The 16,466-nt window shown below is 37.3% G+C and overlaps 2 protein-coding genes across 11 annotated transcripts in view; one reads left to right on the forward strand and one right to left on the reverse strand.

Moving 5' to 3' along the window:
* agbl5 (AGBL carboxypeptidase 5) overlaps positions 1-13,652 on the forward strand; it is a 19,919-nt gene extending 6,267 nt beyond the window's left edge. For 4 of the 9 annotated variants that reach the window (XM_048156258.1, XM_048156259.1, XM_048156257.1 and 1 more), the window contains 12 exons: positions 287-464; positions 542-720; positions 951-1,452; positions 2,680-2,849; positions 2,930-3,259; positions 3,462-3,646; positions 6,772-6,960; positions 11,428-11,555; positions 11,635-11,684; positions 12,744-12,883; positions 13,011-13,119; positions 13,222-13,652. In XM_048156258.1, coding sequence (XP_048012215.1) covers positions 287-464; positions 542-720; positions 951-1,452; positions 2,680-2,849; positions 2,930-3,259; positions 3,462-3,646; positions 6,772-6,960; positions 11,428-11,555; positions 11,635-11,684; positions 12,744-12,883; positions 13,011-13,119; positions 13,222-13,270 — 2,209 coding nt within the window. In that variant the 3' untranslated portion in view covers positions 13,271-13,652. Of the gene's footprint in view, positions 1-286; positions 465-541; positions 721-950; positions 1,453-2,679; positions 2,850-2,929; positions 3,260-3,461; positions 3,647-6,771; positions 6,961-7,567; positions 7,702-10,788; positions 11,138-11,427; positions 11,556-11,634; positions 11,685-12,743; positions 12,884-13,010; positions 13,120-13,221 lie in introns of those variants that run through there. The other 5 variants (XM_048156261.1, XM_048156262.1, XM_048156263.1 and 2 more) reach the window with 5 other exon arrangements.
* A 52-nt stretch (positions 13,653-13,704) lies between these two features.
* Positions 13,705-16,344, reverse strand: ost4 (oligosaccharyltransferase complex subunit 4 (non-catalytic)). 2 transcript variants are annotated; one of them, XR_007179577.1, is made up of 3 exons: positions 16,195-16,344; positions 13,868-13,994; positions 13,705-13,792 (listed from the first exon to the last, which is right to left on the reverse strand). XR_007179577.1 is itself a non-coding variant. In XM_048156270.1 (2 exons), the coding sequence occupies exon 1, from the start codon at positions 13,988-13,990 to the stop codon at positions 13,877-13,879; it is 114 nt and encodes a 37-aa protein (XP_048012227.1). In that variant the 5' UTR covers position 13,991; the 3' UTR covers positions 13,705-13,792; positions 13,868-13,876. The 2 variants fall into 2 exon arrangements, 1 of the variants encoding a protein (XP_048012227.1); XM_048156270.1 differs by lacking the exon at positions 16,195-16,344 and having other exon boundaries at positions 13,868-13,991.
* Positions 16,345-16,466: the final 122 nt, after the last annotated feature.

Here is a 16,466-nt window from a genome sequence, read left to right on the forward strand (position 1 = left end):
ATTTTTTTTAATATTAAACTATTTAATTGCACATTTTGCATTGTTTAAATTTTTTAAAAAATATTAAACTATATGTTTTATTGCACATTTTTTATTTTATTTTTTAAATGTTAAAAAATGCTTTATTTAGTTTTTTTAAGTGATAAATATTCACTTTTTATACATTATTTATACATAGATATATTTGAAACGCATTTGAATACTTCTCTTTTTAATTGCTCTTATTTCCTGCAAACCGAACTTCCTCCCTGTAACTGGATTTTGCCGTGATGTTCTGTGTTTATAGTCCAGTGGAGAGCATATACTACCACCGTGAGCTGTTGTGTCACTCTCTGGACGGCCACCGGGTGGATCTGATCACGGTTTCGTCCTGTCACGGTTTGCTGGAGGAGAGAGAGCCGCGGCTGGACAGACTCTTCCCGGACCTCAGCACCCCGCGGCCGCACTGCTTCACTGGCAAACGGGTATCAGACACTGTTTGACCTGAACACTCTCGCCAGCGTTCTGCTTCAGTCCGTCACGTTCTCCTCTGTGTCCGCAGGTGTTCTTCCTGAGCAGCAGGGTTCACCCCGGTGAAACGCCGTCTAGTTTCGTTTTTAATGGTTTCCTGAACTTCATCTTGAGTCAGGATGATCCGCGCGCTCAGGCGCTCCGCAGGATCTTTGTCTTCAAACTCATTCCCATGCTGAACCCCGACGGGGTCGTCAGGGGTCATTACAGGTCAGAGGTCATCTGTGTGCGCTTGTGTTTATTGAACATTAATGACAATTTCTTGTTTTGTTCAGTTTTCATTTCATCCAGTTGCAAATTTGGAATTTTTCTACCCATATAGGAACAAAACAAAAAAAGTTGGTTTTAAAATGACATTTAAACAATTACAATTAATCAGTTATTTTAAATGTTTTTAATTGAATCAGTTATTTTAAGTGAATGTAAATGTGTGTTTTCAGGACGGACTCTCGCGGTGTGAATCTGAACAGACAGTATGTGAACCCCAGTCCAGATCTGCACCCCTCCATCTACGGCGCCAAATCTCTCCTGCTCTACCACCACATCCACAATCGCCTCGGCAGCAACACTCCCTCCGCCCTTAAAACCTCCAACCAATCAAACACCACCCTTCCTGTGACCACGCCCACTGAGCTAGAGCGCTGTCTCAACCACCGCAACGAGGCGGAGCGCGGGGATGGGCCGACCCTCGACCTCTCAGAGATCCCGATGCAGCTGGAGGAGAGCTGGGAGAAAGGCGGAGTCGAGAGGGAGGTGGGGCCCTGCGATGAGAACGAGTCGACGCCGAACAGAGGCGAAGCGCCGGTGGTGACAAACCCCGCCCCCTCTGAGCAGATCCCGCCCCAGGACAGCGGAGTGGCGTATTATGTAGACCTGCACGGCCACGCCTCCAAGAGAGGATGCTTCATGTACGGCAACAACCTGTCGGACGAGAGTCAGCAGGTGTGTGTGTGTGATCTCACTGTCACGTATTTCCTTCAGGTGTCTTTTCATCCCTTCGCAAATTTGCACATTTATTAATTGTTAAATATTCAAATTTAATAAGTTGTTTTAAATGGTTTAAATTTTTGACTTTTAAATTTAATTGATTATTTTTTATGTTTTTAATGTTATAATTTTTAGTGTTTTAATTTAATCAATTATTTTAAATGTTTTAAATTTCGTCAGTTATTTAAAATGTTTTGAATTTCGTCAGTTATTTTAAGTAATTTAAATTTCATCAGTTATTTTAAGTAGTTTAAATTTCGTCAGTTATTTTAAGTGTTTTAAATTACATCTGTTATTCTAAATGTTTAAAATTTAATCAGTTATTTTAAATGTTTTGAATTTCGTCAGTTATTTTAAATGTTTTAAATTTCATCAGTTATTTTAAATGTTTTAAATTTCATCAGTTATTTTAAATGTTTTAAATTTTGTCAGTTATTATAAGTGTTTAAAAATTCGTCAGTTATTTTAAGTGTTTTAAATTACGTCTGTTATTCTAAATATTTTAAATTTAATCAATTATTTTAAATGTTTTAAATTTAGTCCGTTATTTTAAATGTTTTGAATTTCGTCAGTTATTTTAAATGTTTTAAATTTCATCAGTTATTTTAAGTGTTTTAAATTTCGTCAGTTATTTTAAGTGTTTTAAATTACGTCTGTTATTCTAAAGGTTTTAAATTTAATCAGTTATTTTAAATGGTTTTTAAATTTAATCAGTTATTTTAAATGTTTTAAATTTTGTCAGTTATTATAAGTGTTTTAAAATTCGTCAGTTATTTTAAGTGTTTTAAATTACGTCAGTTATTTTAAATGTTTTAAATTTCGTCAGTTATTTTAAGTGTTTTAAATTACGTCTGTTATTCTAAATGTTTTGAATTTAATCAATTATTTTAAATGTTTTAAATTTTGTCAGTTATTTTAAATGTTTTGAATTTCGTCAGTTATTTTAAATGTTTTAAATTTTGTCAGTTATTTTAAGTGTTTTACATTTATTCAGTTATTTTAAATGTTTTAAATTTAATCAGTTATTTTAAATGTTTTAAATTTCGTCAGTTATTTTAAGTGTTTTAAATTTCGTCAGTTATTTTAAGTGTTTTAAATTTCGTCAGTTCTTTTAAGTGTTTTAAATTTAATCAGTTATTTTAAATGTTTTAAATTTAATCAGTCATCATCATTTTTCTGCAGGTGGAGAACATGTTGTATCCGAAGCTGATCTCACTAAACTGCGCCCATTTTGATTTCCTGGGCTGTAATTTCTCCGAGAAGAACATGTACGCTCGCGACAAACGCGACGGCCAGTCGAAAGAGGGCAGTGGACGTGTGGCCATTCACAAAACCATCGGCCTGACCCACAGGTACAGACCCAGAATCAAACTCAGTCAGATATTAACATGTGACATGCATTTGAACCGACGTGTGTGTTTCCTGTCTTTAGTTACACACTGGAGTGCAACTACAACACGGGGCGGTCGGTGAACACCATCCCACCCGCCTGTCACGATAACGGGCGAGCCACGCCCCCTCCACCGCCCACCTTCCCGCCCAAATACACGCCTGAGGTGTACGAACAGGTGGGGCGAGCGGTTGCCATAGCAGCGCTGGACATGGCGGAGTGTAACCCGTGGCCGCGGCTAGTTCTGTCCGAACACAGCAGCCTGCTGAACCTGCGGGCGTCCATCCTCAAACACGTGCGGAACAGCAAGGGCCTCGCGTCCGACAACCGCAAGAACACCAACACGAAAGCCAGCAGTCCGCCCAAACCTGCGTAAGACAGTATTTTCAGCTTCTTTTTACTTCTATGCAAAGAATGAAAGAGTGCGCTGCAGTTCACTTAACGGCCACCGGTGTCGCTAATAACAGGTTTCTGAATTCTACATACAGCCCCTTTAACTAAATGGGAAATGAATAAAGAACTATAATAATATCCCAATGATACTAAAATAACACTTTTTTCTGCATTTTCTCAGAAGCTTGAGCACCTCTGCCTCGGAAAACTCCCTCAACCGGACGCGCAGCATGGCAAATGTTCAGGGAAGCCGGCAGACGTCTCCTCAGCTCAAGAGTTCTCCCAGCTTCACCTTCGGCAGCCCCGCCTGCGCTCACGGCCCCGGCGCACACCGGCCCCCGCACAGGAGCCTGGGGCCCGTCAGAGGTCAGATGGTTTTTATTTTGCTCCAAACACACCGTATATCCACGTATGGGACGGCCTTCAGAGACACATATTATAATCAGCCATTTTTAATAATATTAATATGTTGAATCAGCTTTTACTTTTATATTTTCAGTTTTTATTTTAATTAATTTAGAGTTTTAGTAAATCTGCTATGTGCTTTTGTCATTTTTTAGTCAGCTTTCAGACTGCATTAAAGCAGCTTCACAGTAATAAACAGTGCTAATGCTGCAAAATTGTTCTTTTTTTTTAAATATCTCTATTTAGCTTTTTTTTATTTCAGTTTTAGTATTTTTATTACTTCAATTTCAGCTTATTTATTTCAGTTAGTTGCCAAAGCACCATTTCTGATTTTTCATTTCATATTCAAGTTTTTCATCTAATATTTCCATTATATTTTATTATTATATTATTATTTTATTTTATTTTATTTTTATAGAAGCTTGTTTCCGCCACTGAATAAAAAATGCAAAAACGAATAATAAAATAATTATAAAATTGCGACTTTTTTTATCTCGCAATTCTGACTTTTTTTCATAGAATTGCGGAAACAGACTTCTTCCATATATTTCAGCTTTATTTCAATTAACAAAAAATAGTTTTAATGAAGTTTTAATTTTAGTTAACAATATGGTGAATAGATTCTGATCTAAAGACATTTCAGGTCAAATGTGATTCTTCAGATCAGTTATGACATGCAAACTTTATAAAACTCGGTAAACAAACACAGTCTAACAAGCGAATTGGCATGTCGTCACTATAACTAAGGCTTCAGATACACACTCGTGTTACTCTGAATGGGGGAAAGTGCAATGCGCGATATGGCGGAATAGGCCCCGCCTTTAAAATAAAAGAGCCAATCTGAAAATCTACTAAAAACATGATGATGAACGAATATTAAACTCAGAATGGCGACGTTTCTGACATGGATTTAAACCCACAGTATCATCAGCATCTCAACAACAGAATCGCTCCTGTTCGCCTACGTTGCTGAACAGATTCTTCAACAGATTTTCCTTGTTTCCCTCCCTTTCCTTCTCCTTCCTCTTCTTGTTACTGCCGGCAGCTTTCACCCTGTAGCCCAAGACTGGTCACCCACTGAAGCTAAGCAGGGCTGAGTCTGGTCAGTACCTGGATGGGAGACCTCCTGGGAAAACCAGGTTGCTGCTGGAAGAGGTGTTAGTGAGGCCAGTAGGGGGCGCTGCTCACCCTGTGGTCTGTGCGGGTCCTAACGCCCCAGTGTAGTGATGATGGGGACCCTGTACTGTCAAAAAGCACCGTCCTTCGGATGAGACGTTAAACCGAGGTCCTGACGTTAAAAATCCCAGGATGTCCTTCGTAAAAGAGTAGGGGTTTAACCCCGGCATCCTGGACAAATTTGGCCTCCTAATCATCACCATGTACTGATTGGCTTCATCATTCTGTCTCCTCTCCACCAATCAGCTGGTGTGTGGTGGGCGTTCTGGCTCAATATGGCCGCCGTCACATCATCCAGGTGGTGCTGCACACTGGTGGTGGTTCAGGAGATTCCCTTCTTCCGTATGTAAAGCGCTTTGAGTGCCGAGAAAAACGGTATTTAAATGTAACAAATTATTGTTATTATTATTATTTCCCCCCTTCTTTTTCCTTCTTTCCTTTTGTCTTCTTTTTCTGATACTGTAGTTTTATTCATATTTTTAGTTTTCATGCAATTTGTTTTTTAATTTTTAGTCATTTCATTATGTGCTTTTCTCATTTTATTATTATTATTATTTTTTTTTTAATTATTGCCTGGCATGATCCTTACATGAATTAGCATGTTGCTAGCATTAATTGGCATATTGCTAGCATGAATTGGGATGTTGGTAGCATGTTGCCAGCATGAATTGGCATGTTGGTAGCATGTTTTAGCACGTTGTTAGCATGAATTGGCATTTGCTAACATGAATTGGCATGTTGCTAGCATGTTTTAGCATTTTGCTAGCATGAATTGGCATTTGCTAGCATGAATTGGCATGTTGGTAGCATGGTTTAGCACATTGCTAGCATGAATTGGCATGCTGGTAGCATGTTTTAACATGTTGCTAGCATGAATTGGTATGTTGCTAACATGTTTCTAGCATGTTTCTAACATGATTTAACATATTGTTAACATATTGCTTTTAGTACATTGTTTTTTTAACTTGTTAGCATCATTTAACACATTGTTAGCATGTTTTATCATGTTGCTAGCATGACGTTATCATGATTTAACATGTTGCTAACATGATATAGCATAGCTAACATGACTTAGCATGTTGTTAGCATAATTAGCTCATTTGTTAGCATGAACTAGTATGTTGTTAGCATTATTAGCACATTTCTAGCACAAATTAGCATGTTGTTAGCATTTTTAGCACATTGCTAGCACAAATTAGCATGTTGTTATCATTATTAGCACATTTGCTAGCACAGATTAGCATGTTGTTAGCATTATTAACACTTTGCTAGCACAAATAAGCATGTTAGCATTATTAGTACATTGCTAGCACAAATTAACATGATTTAGAATTTTGTTAGCATGATATAACACATTGCTAACATGACTTAGCATGTTGTTAGCATAATTAGCTCATTTGTTATCATGAACTAGTATGTTGTTAGCATTATTAGCACATTTCTAGCACAAATTAGCACGTTGTTAGCATTATTAGCACATTTCTAGCACAAATTAGCATGTTGTTAGCATTATTAGCACATTTGCTAGCACAAATTAGCATGTTGTTAGCATTATTAGCACATTGTTAGCACAAATTAGCATGTTAGCATTATTAGTACATTGCTAGCTCAAATTAGCATGATTTAGCATTTTGTTAACATGATTAACACATTGCTAGCATGAATTAGCATGTTGGTAAGCTTTGCTAGTGATGGACAGCTTAAATACTGTGTGTTATAGAAAAGTCTTGACCCCTCAATGAAAGTCTCTGGGATGTAGTTTCAATCGTCCATTTAACGAGAATCATAAGTCTGATCCGTTAGCTTTGCCAAGCCAACATTATAGTAATGATAAACGACTAATATCAACTGTAGTGATGATACGGTTACACACAGATCTGTAAGTGTGTGTGTTTTGTGTCCCGCTGTAGACTGTAAAGCTCAGGAGAAGAGGCGTCCGCATCATCAGCACCAGCGGCTGTCCCTCCGCCAGCCGGGCACCGCTCGCGCCCCTCTCTCGCCCTCCTCCTCCTCCTCCTCCTCTTCCTCCTCGTCCCCATCCTCCTCGTCCTCAGGAGGTGTCGGCGAGGCCCCGGGCCCCTGCTCCATCAGTATGGCAGGTCTGTACTCGCTCCAGCCGTCCAGCCTGGCTCAGATTCTGCCCTCCCTGCAGGTCATGCCCCGCCCCAGCCTGCTCTCCAAACTGCCCCCCCTGCAGGCCTACCTCAGCGACAGCAGGACGTCCCCGGGGCCCGCGCCAGAGTGACGGGCCCTCACTGTGTGTGTGTGTGTGTGTGTGTGTGTGAGAGAGAGAGAGCATTAGATTTTACACCCACAGAGGTTCCCATGTAGATTATTTGACACATTAATTTAAAAAACAAGAGATTTTATTTATTATGACTAAATCTAGCGATATTGAGGCCTTAGATTCTACATTCATGTTTGAGTGGAATATGAGCTCAAACTGCACACGATTATGACTGAATCTCACGCAAACACAGAGTATTTCACCCCTAAATGTTATTTTTAATTTATGCGTAATCAGCACTGCAGGACGTCACCGTTTCAAATTCCCTAAAGGCGTTAAAGCCGGTGAAAGATGACGTCCTTATATGGTCACGCTGCACTTTTATTCATTCTTGTGAATATATGGTCAGAATGAGTCAGTGAATGTATTCTATGGATCTGTTGCAACCGTGTGTGTGTGTGTTTTCTACTCTCTCGCAGTTTCTGTTGTGTTTGTTTGTAATGATCTTGTGAGCTGTACCATCCGTCCAGCATCATGTGACCGCTAGACTTCATCTTTAATGCCTTTATTCTGACTGCCTTCTGCTGTATCATCATTCTCACAGTGTACGCAGGTGAATCTCACAAAAACTCATATTTACACCTAAATGAAAAGAACAAAATAATCAAGTACATTTTCTTCAAAGAAATTATAATTTATTTTTATTATTATTATTTTTAGGAACTGTAAAGTTTTTTATTATTCTGACATTTGCTTCCAAATTCTCCTTACTGTAATGAAGGATTTATATTAAATTGCAAGGTATACATTGTGGTATGGTTTGTTGTACTAAATTTAAAATGTTGATTTTGCTGATTTTAATTTTTAATTGTTGATTTTTAATTTTAAAAATATGTCTGAACATTAATAGGATCTATGGAAGCTTGTTTCCACCACTGAATAAAAAATAAAAAAGGTATAACTGCGACATATCTTGCAATTCTGACTTTATATCTCAATTCTGACTTTATAACTCGCAACTCGCAATTCTGACATTATAACTCGCAATTCTGACTTTATAACTCAATTCTAACTTTATAACTCAATTCTGACTTTATATCACACAATTCTGACGTTATAACTTGCAATTCTGACTTTATATCTCAATTATGACTTAATAACTCGCAACTCGCAATTCCGACTTTATAACTCGCAATTCTGACTTTATAACTCGCAATTCTGACTTTATAACTCGCAATTCTGACTTTATAACTCGCAATTCTGACATTATAACTCGCAATTCCGACTTTATAACTCGCAATTCCGACTTTATAACTCGCAATTCTGACTTTATAACTCAATTCTGACTTTATAACTCGCAATTCTGACTTTATAACTCGCAATTCTGACATTATAACTCGCAATTCTGACTTTATAACTCACAATTCTGACTTTAACTCGTAATTCTGACTTTATTTCTCACAATTCGGTCTTTATATCTCGCAATTCCGACTTTATATCTCAATTCTGACTTTATAACTCGTAATTCTGACTTTATAACTCGCAATTCTGACTTTATAACTCAATTCTAACTTTATAACTCGCAATTCTGACATTATAACTCGCAATTCTGACTTTATAACTCAATTCTAACTTTATAACTCAATTCTGACTTTATATCACACAATTCTGACGTTATAACTTGCAATTCTGACTTTATATCTCAATTATGACTTAATAACTCGCAACTCGCAATTCCGACTTTATAACTCGCAATTCTGACTTTATAACTCGCAATTCTGACTTTATAACTCGCAATTCTGACTTTATAACTCGCAATTCCGACATTATAACTCGCAATTCCGACTTTATAACTCGCAATTCTGACTTTATAACTCGCAATTCTGACTTTATAACTCGCAATTCTGACATTATAACTCGCAATTCTGACTTTATAACTCACAATTCTGACTTTAACTCGTAATTCTGACTTTATTTCTCACAATTCGGTCTTTATATCTCGCAATTCCGACTTTATATCTCAATTCTGACTTTATAACTCGTAATTCTGACTTTATAACTCGCAATTCTGACTTTATAACTCGCAACTCGCAATTCTGACTTTATAACTCAATTCTGACTTTATAACTCGCAATTCTGACTTTATAACTCAATTCTGACTTTATAACTTGCAATTCTGACTTTATATCTCAATTATGACTTAATAACTCGCAACTCGCAATTCCGACTTTATAACTCGCAATTCTGACTTTATTTCTCAATTGACTTTATAACTCGCAATTCTGACTTTAACTTGCAATTCTGACATTATAACTTGCAATTCTGACTTTATATCTCACAATTCCGACTTTATAACTCGCAACTCTGACTTTATAACTCACAATTTGGACTTTATAACTCGCAATTCTGACTTTATAACTCAATTCTGACATTATAACTCGCAATTCTGACTTTATAACTCACAATTCGGTCTTTATATCTCGCAATTCCGACTTTATATCTCAATTCTGACTTTATAACTCGCAACTCGCAATTCTGACTTTATAACTAGCAATTCTGACTTTATAACTCACAATTCTGACTTTAAAACTCACAATTCTGACATTATAACTCGCAATTCTGACTTTATAACTCACAATTCTGACTTTAACTCGTAATTCTGACTTTATTTCTCACAATTCGGTCTTTATATCTTGCAATTCCGACTTTATATCTCAATTCTGACTTTATAACTCGTAATTCTGACTTTATAACTCGTAATTCTGACTTTAACTCGTAATTCTGACTTTAACTCGTAATTCTGACTTTAACTCGCAATTCTGACTTTAACTCGTAATTCTGACTTTAACTCGTAATTCTGACTTTATTTCTCACAATTCGGTCTTTATATCTCGCAATTCCGACTTTATATCTCAATTCTGACTTTATAACTCGTAATTCTGACTTTATAACTCGTAATTCTGACTTTAACTCGCAACTCTGACTTTAACTCGTAATTCTGACTTTAACTCGCAATTCTGACTTTAACTCGTAATTCTGACTTTAACTCGTAATTCTGACTTTATTTCTCACAATTCGGTCTTTATATCTCGCAATTCTGACTTTAACTCGTAATTCTGACTTTAACTCGTAATTCTGACTTTATTTCTCACAATTCGGTCTTTATATCTCGCAATTCCGACTTTATATCTCAATTCTGACTTTATAACTCGTAATTCTGACTTTAACTCGTAATTCTGACTTTATAACTCGTAATTCTGACTTTAACTCGCAATTCTGAGAAAAGAAGTCAAAATTGTGAGATAAAAAGTCGCAATTACCTTTTTTATTTTTTATTTAGTGGCGAACACAAGGTTCCATAAGGATCTTTGTTATCTTAATGGAAAAAAAATCTTAATGGTCCTAAAAATGGCTTCGTTAAGTATGGAAAAAGATTATTTAAGATTATCTTCTTATTTCTGCTGTGAAATATGACCTGCATTTTTTTTGTGAGATTCAAGTGTGTGTGTGTGTGTGAGAGTGAGTGTTTGAGTGTGCAGATATCATCTGTAATGCACAGACGCAGCTGTCTAAAATCCCAGAATTCCTTCATCACATTTCAGATGTGAAGCACATCCGTAGAAACTCGCACCAGTTCACCACTCATTAACCATCTCAGCAGAAGCGTGTGTAACTAATCTAACTGTGTGTGTTAATGTAGCGTGACGCATTCGGACAGATCTGATGCTCGCTGTCGTGTCTCGTCTCTGCTGTGATGATGTCATGTGATGTTACTTCCTGTTCCTGTTCTCTCTTCATCTCTGACTTCATCTCTTCTCATCCTGAAGCTGTGCTCTCATTGTGGACCTGATGGTTTGTTCTCTTCATTCATCTCTGAATGTATAACAGTAGCTCATCACGCTAAAACGATGCAATAATCTGTAAACCACATGATGGTGTGCTCATTTATTAATGTATCTTGTACTGTGTGCTCCGTGAGCTGATAGAAGTATCCGAGCGGTTCATCTGTTCATCTTTTCTCTAATAAACATCCTTCTGTTTGAACTGTTTCTGTGACCTTTGGCCTTTCTTTATCATTCCTTCTCTTCTCTGTGGCGATGTCCTTTCAGTCTGTCCAGTCCCAGGCACATTTACACATGTGCAGCTTATGCAAAACTAAATACAACATTTTATTTTTTATCATATATAAAAAATATTGTATATTATAAAATCCACAAGTCACTGTGAATGTGGCTCACATGAGCTGACTGTGTTGCTATAGTTACCAGCTCGTTCCACTGTTACCATGGTTACCGTGAATGGTTTTTAATGAGGTAACCCTGTCTGTGTTGTTGCCTAGGCAACAGCTGCCCGGAGTACCGCCCAGCCAGCCAGACTAAAGAGATGCGTGGTGGGTGGGGCAAGGCTGGTCGATCAGGCCCCGCCCACACTCAGGCATCCTATCAGAGGATAGCGTTCACAGCACAGGTAGAAACACACATTTACTAGAGCTGTTCGTAAACACAGATGGCTTATGGATTGAAATACTGTTGGGAATGTTTTCTAGGAACCGCTGCGGGAATCTCTGGACATCCTGACATCTATAGAGTACAGCAGGTGAACATCATCATATGATACTTACTGTAGAGAAAACATGTATGTATGTATGCTGTATGTATGTATGTATGTATGAATGTATGATTTATGCATGTATGTATGATGCATGCAAGGATGTTTGCATGTATGTATGACGTATGCATGTATGTATGTATGATGTATGTATGCATGTTTGTATGATGCATGTATGATGTATGTATGCATGTAAGTATGTATGATGTATGTATGATGTATGCATGCATGTATGATGTATGCATGGATGTATGATGTATGTATGTATGATTGTATGATGTATGTATGCATGTATGTATGAATGATGTATGATGAACGGATGTATGTATGATGCATGCATGGATGTTTGCATGTGTGTACGTATATATGTATGCATGCATGCATGTATGATGTATGCATGGATGTATCCATGTATGTATGCATGTATGTATGAACGTATGATGTATGCATGTATATATGTATGTATGATGCATGGATATATGCATGTATGTATGATGCATGCAAGGATGTTTGCATGTATGTATGACGTATGAACTTATGATGTATGCATGTGTGTATGTATATATGTATGCATGGATGTATCCATGTATGTATGTATGTATGAGCGTATGATGTATGCATGTATATATGTATGATGCATGGATATATGCATGTATGTATGATGTATGTATGCATGTTTGTATGATGCATGTATGATGTATGCATGGATGTAAGTATGTATGATGTATGTATGCATGTATGTATGATGTATGCATGGATGTATGATGCATGCATGTATATATGTATGATGCATGGATATATGCATGTATGTATGATGTATGTATGCATGTTTGTATGATGCATGCATGGATGTATGCACGATGTATGTATGCATGTATGTATGAATGTATGTATGATGTACGCATATATGATGTATGTAGACAATGATTTAGCAGGAAATCTTTGCAGGGGTTTGTGCTCTAGTTTGAGACACAGAACTTGATCTGATGAAGCACATTCACACGTTAAGAAGAGTGACTGAAGTGTAAATGTGTTTTCTGCTTTCAGATGTGAGCTGCAGCCTCGGCCCAGCCGTATCCCGGTGCGGAAGGACGTTCAGTCCGTGGTCGTTCCTCTTACGGGCCACGAGACGCACAGCATGAGAGTGTGGAAACTGATCAAACCCGGCATCAAGAAACACCTGGCGGGTCAGAGTCCCTCACACACAAAATCAACCCTATAAAGCTGTCCCAACATGCATTCCCTGCTGATTATCTGCTGCTTGTGATTTGAATATTCATGCATGCATTTTAACTCAGAATCTGCTGTTTTTAGGTGTTTCTGGGAAAGACGGTTCATTGCGTCTGGCAACCAAAACTCTGCTGAAGAACTCTTCCTGTAGCTATCAGAGCTCTGGAGACGCTAGAGACAAACACACAAACAGGTGACAAGAACAGGTTTTCCTGCTTAAATATTGATTATTTTCCTCATATTCTCCATTGTTGCAGCTCCTCTCTTCTCAGTCTGTCAGTAACGCTCTGTTTAGTTCCTGTCTCTATGAAGCCCCTCCTTCTGAAAAGCACACTATGCTCTGATTGGTCGGCTGGAGCTGGACACTATTAATACTTAAAGACTTTCATCTCAACAGATCTTTGCAGACCTGAGAAGCTCTAATGAATCATCTACAGAAGCTGCTCGTGTTTAATGGTGATTGAAATGTGGTGCTTTCCCAGCATTCAGCAGTGCTGTGGCCATTTTAATCCTCCATAAGCACAACTACACTAAAACAACCACATGCTCAGCATCACGTTGTGTTTCTAAAGACGCCTTTTTAAATGTGTGGCTTCGTTTTGTGATTGAAAATTATGTTGTGGCAAAATCGGATTGTGGTGCTTATTACAGTTCAGAAAAACTGACCAAACTGTGTTTATGGTGCATTTAGAAAGCAATAAACATAAATGTGTATTTACGAAAAAAGTGCCGACTTCATTATTTAAATCAAGAAAAACACACACACACAACAAGCATCTCGCATTCTGACAATTTATTCCCATGATTTTCATACAAAACGCACATTTACAGGCTGGATCATCCTCCGATTCTCCCCGTTCCACATCCTGCCGGAGGAAACATCCGTTATTCCCGTCATTATTATCACACATGATCAGGTGTTGATGTGTGCGTCTGCTCACCTCTCAACCTCACTCCAGTTTCTTAGGGTTGTTCACGGCCACATAGTGATACAGAACCACCAGCAGGAAGAGCGACACGCCCAGCATGTTGGCGAATATGGCCAGCTGTACGTCCGTCACCATCACGCTGCAAAACATCACGTGTTTGTTTATTACTGTATTTGTGTACTATGGTATTACCTTCATTACAGCAGTTATAAAAGCATGTTAATTTTACAGCAACACAATAGAGTGCATAAGGGCCCGCCTACTTTTTCAGCAACGTTGGTTCCGGAAGTATTTTTCCCCATTAATTTCTCCAATAGGTATTTTTTTTTATATCTCGCAATTCTGACTTTATATCTCGCAGTTCGGACTTTATATCTCGCAATCGGACTTTATATCTCGCAATTCCGACTTTATATCTCGCAATTTCGACTTTATATCTCGCAATTCCGACTTTATATCTCGCAATTCCGACTTTATAACTCGCAGTTCGGACTTATCACAATTCTGACTTTATATCTCGCAATTCCAACTTTATATCTCGCAGTTCGGACTTTTTATCACAATTCCGACTTTATATCTCGCAATTCCGACTTTATATCTCGCAGTTCGGACTTTATATCTCGCAGTTCGGACTTTATATCTCGCAATTCCGACTTTATATCTCGCAATTTCGACTTTATATCTCGCAATTCCGACTTTATAACTCGCAGTTCGGACTTTATAACTCGCAGTTCAGACTTATCACAATTCTGACTTTATATCTCGCAATTCTGACTTTATATCTCGCAATTCCGACTTTATATCTCACAATTCCGACTTTTTATCTCGCAATTCGACTTTATAACTCGCAGTTCGGACTTTTTAATCACAATTCCGACTTTATATCTCGCAATTCCGACTTTATATCTCGCAGTTCTGACTTTATATCTCACAATTCCGACTTTATATCTCGCAATTCGACTTTATAACTCGCAGTTCGGACTTATCACAATTCTGACTTTATATCTCGCAATTCTGACTTTATATCTCACAATTCCGACTTTATATCTCGCAATTCCGACTTTATATCTCGCAATTCCGACTTTATATCTCGCAGTTCGGACTTTATATCTCACAATTCCGACTTTATATCTCGCAATTCGACTTTATAACTCGCAGTTCGGACTTTTTAATCACAATTCCGACTTTATATCTCGCAATTCCGACTTTATATCTCGCAGTTCTGACTTTATATCTCACAATTCCGACTTTATATCTCGCAATTCGACTTTATAACTCGCAGTTCGGACTTATCACAATTCTGACTTTATATCTCGCAATTCTGACTTTATATCTCACAATTCCGACTTTATATCTCGCAATTCGACTTTATAACTCGCAGTTCAGACTTTTTAATCACAATTCCGACTTTATATCTCGCAATTCCGACTTTATATCTCGCAGTTCGGACTTTATATCTCGCAATTCCGACTTTATATCTCGCAGTTCGGACTTTTTATCACAATTCAGACTTTATATCTCACAATTCTGACTTTATAAATTGCAATTCAGACTCTCCAATAGGAAAAAAAGTATTTTAGTCAGCTAGGAGGTGAATCATAGCATTACAAACTTTGATTTGAAGCAAAAAACTATTTGAAAATCGGATAAAAACACAAAGATAGACGATTGTGGCTTCAGTGAGAGGAAAAAACTACAATCCCATGAAGCATTGCGAACAGCATAATCGAATTAAAAACGATGTAGAATTATACAACTACTCATTTAAAGACATTGATTATATCTGTAGAAACAATATGTTTTAAGTTTATTGCAAATACATACAAATATTTAAGTATTTTGAGAGCGTAAGGAGATGACGTCATTCGCAGTGCAACAGCATCATGGGTGATGTAGTTTTTCCACCTGCCGAATTCAGCCCTTAAAAACGATTTTTTTCTTTTCTTTAAAAAAATAAGCTGACATAAAGCGAGCTGACGTCTTTAGCAGAAGCAAGTTTAATCGATTAACAAAATGGATGCTGTTTGTACTTCCGGAACCCTGGAGAAATAAATGAAAATATATAATGTTCATTTTTTGCAACAACTGCATATACTTTATAGTGCAATTCAGATGACACGGTGCTGATTAAAGATTACATACTGATTTATAATAACAATGAAATGGTATTTTAAGGCATTTAAAACACATCGCATGATTATATTAATGAAGTGTAACACATCATGATCAGATGTGATGCAACGACATTAAAGATCAGAACTGCTGCTCGTGGCATTGATGCTTTTACACCATAGACTGTAAAAAGGACACATTATAGTTTAATTTACTGTATTACTCACAATTATTGTGTTGGTTATGTGATGTTTATGATGAATCCGCTCAGCTCTAAAGTTCCTGCGCTGCTGAATTCCGGGATTGAGACACGTCACGTACATACGGGTCTCTGAAAACGTCACATCCTGAATAAATCACTGATAATTCACTTCTTTTTTTTACAGTTATTAATCTAATTAAAGAATTTTCGTATGTTCGTTAGCGTTTTTTAGTTTAAAAAATAAATAAAATAATTGTACATTTTAAAACGTTATTAAGCGGAACCCGTGTTTTTCCT

The sequence above is a fragment of the Megalobrama amblycephala genome, linkage group LG14 (assembly GCF_018812025.1).
Source record: "Megalobrama amblycephala isolate DHTTF-2021 linkage group LG14, ASM1881202v1, whole genome shotgun sequence".
NCBI lineage: Eukaryota > Metazoa > Chordata > Actinopteri > Cypriniformes > Xenocyprididae > Megalobrama > Megalobrama amblycephala.

Bases quoted from the DNA above. Each gene is read 5' to 3' on its own strand.
- ost4 (XM_048156270.1), bottom strand. From the start codon at position 13,990: ATGGTGACGGACGTACAGCTGGCCATATTCGCCAACATGCTGGGCGTG.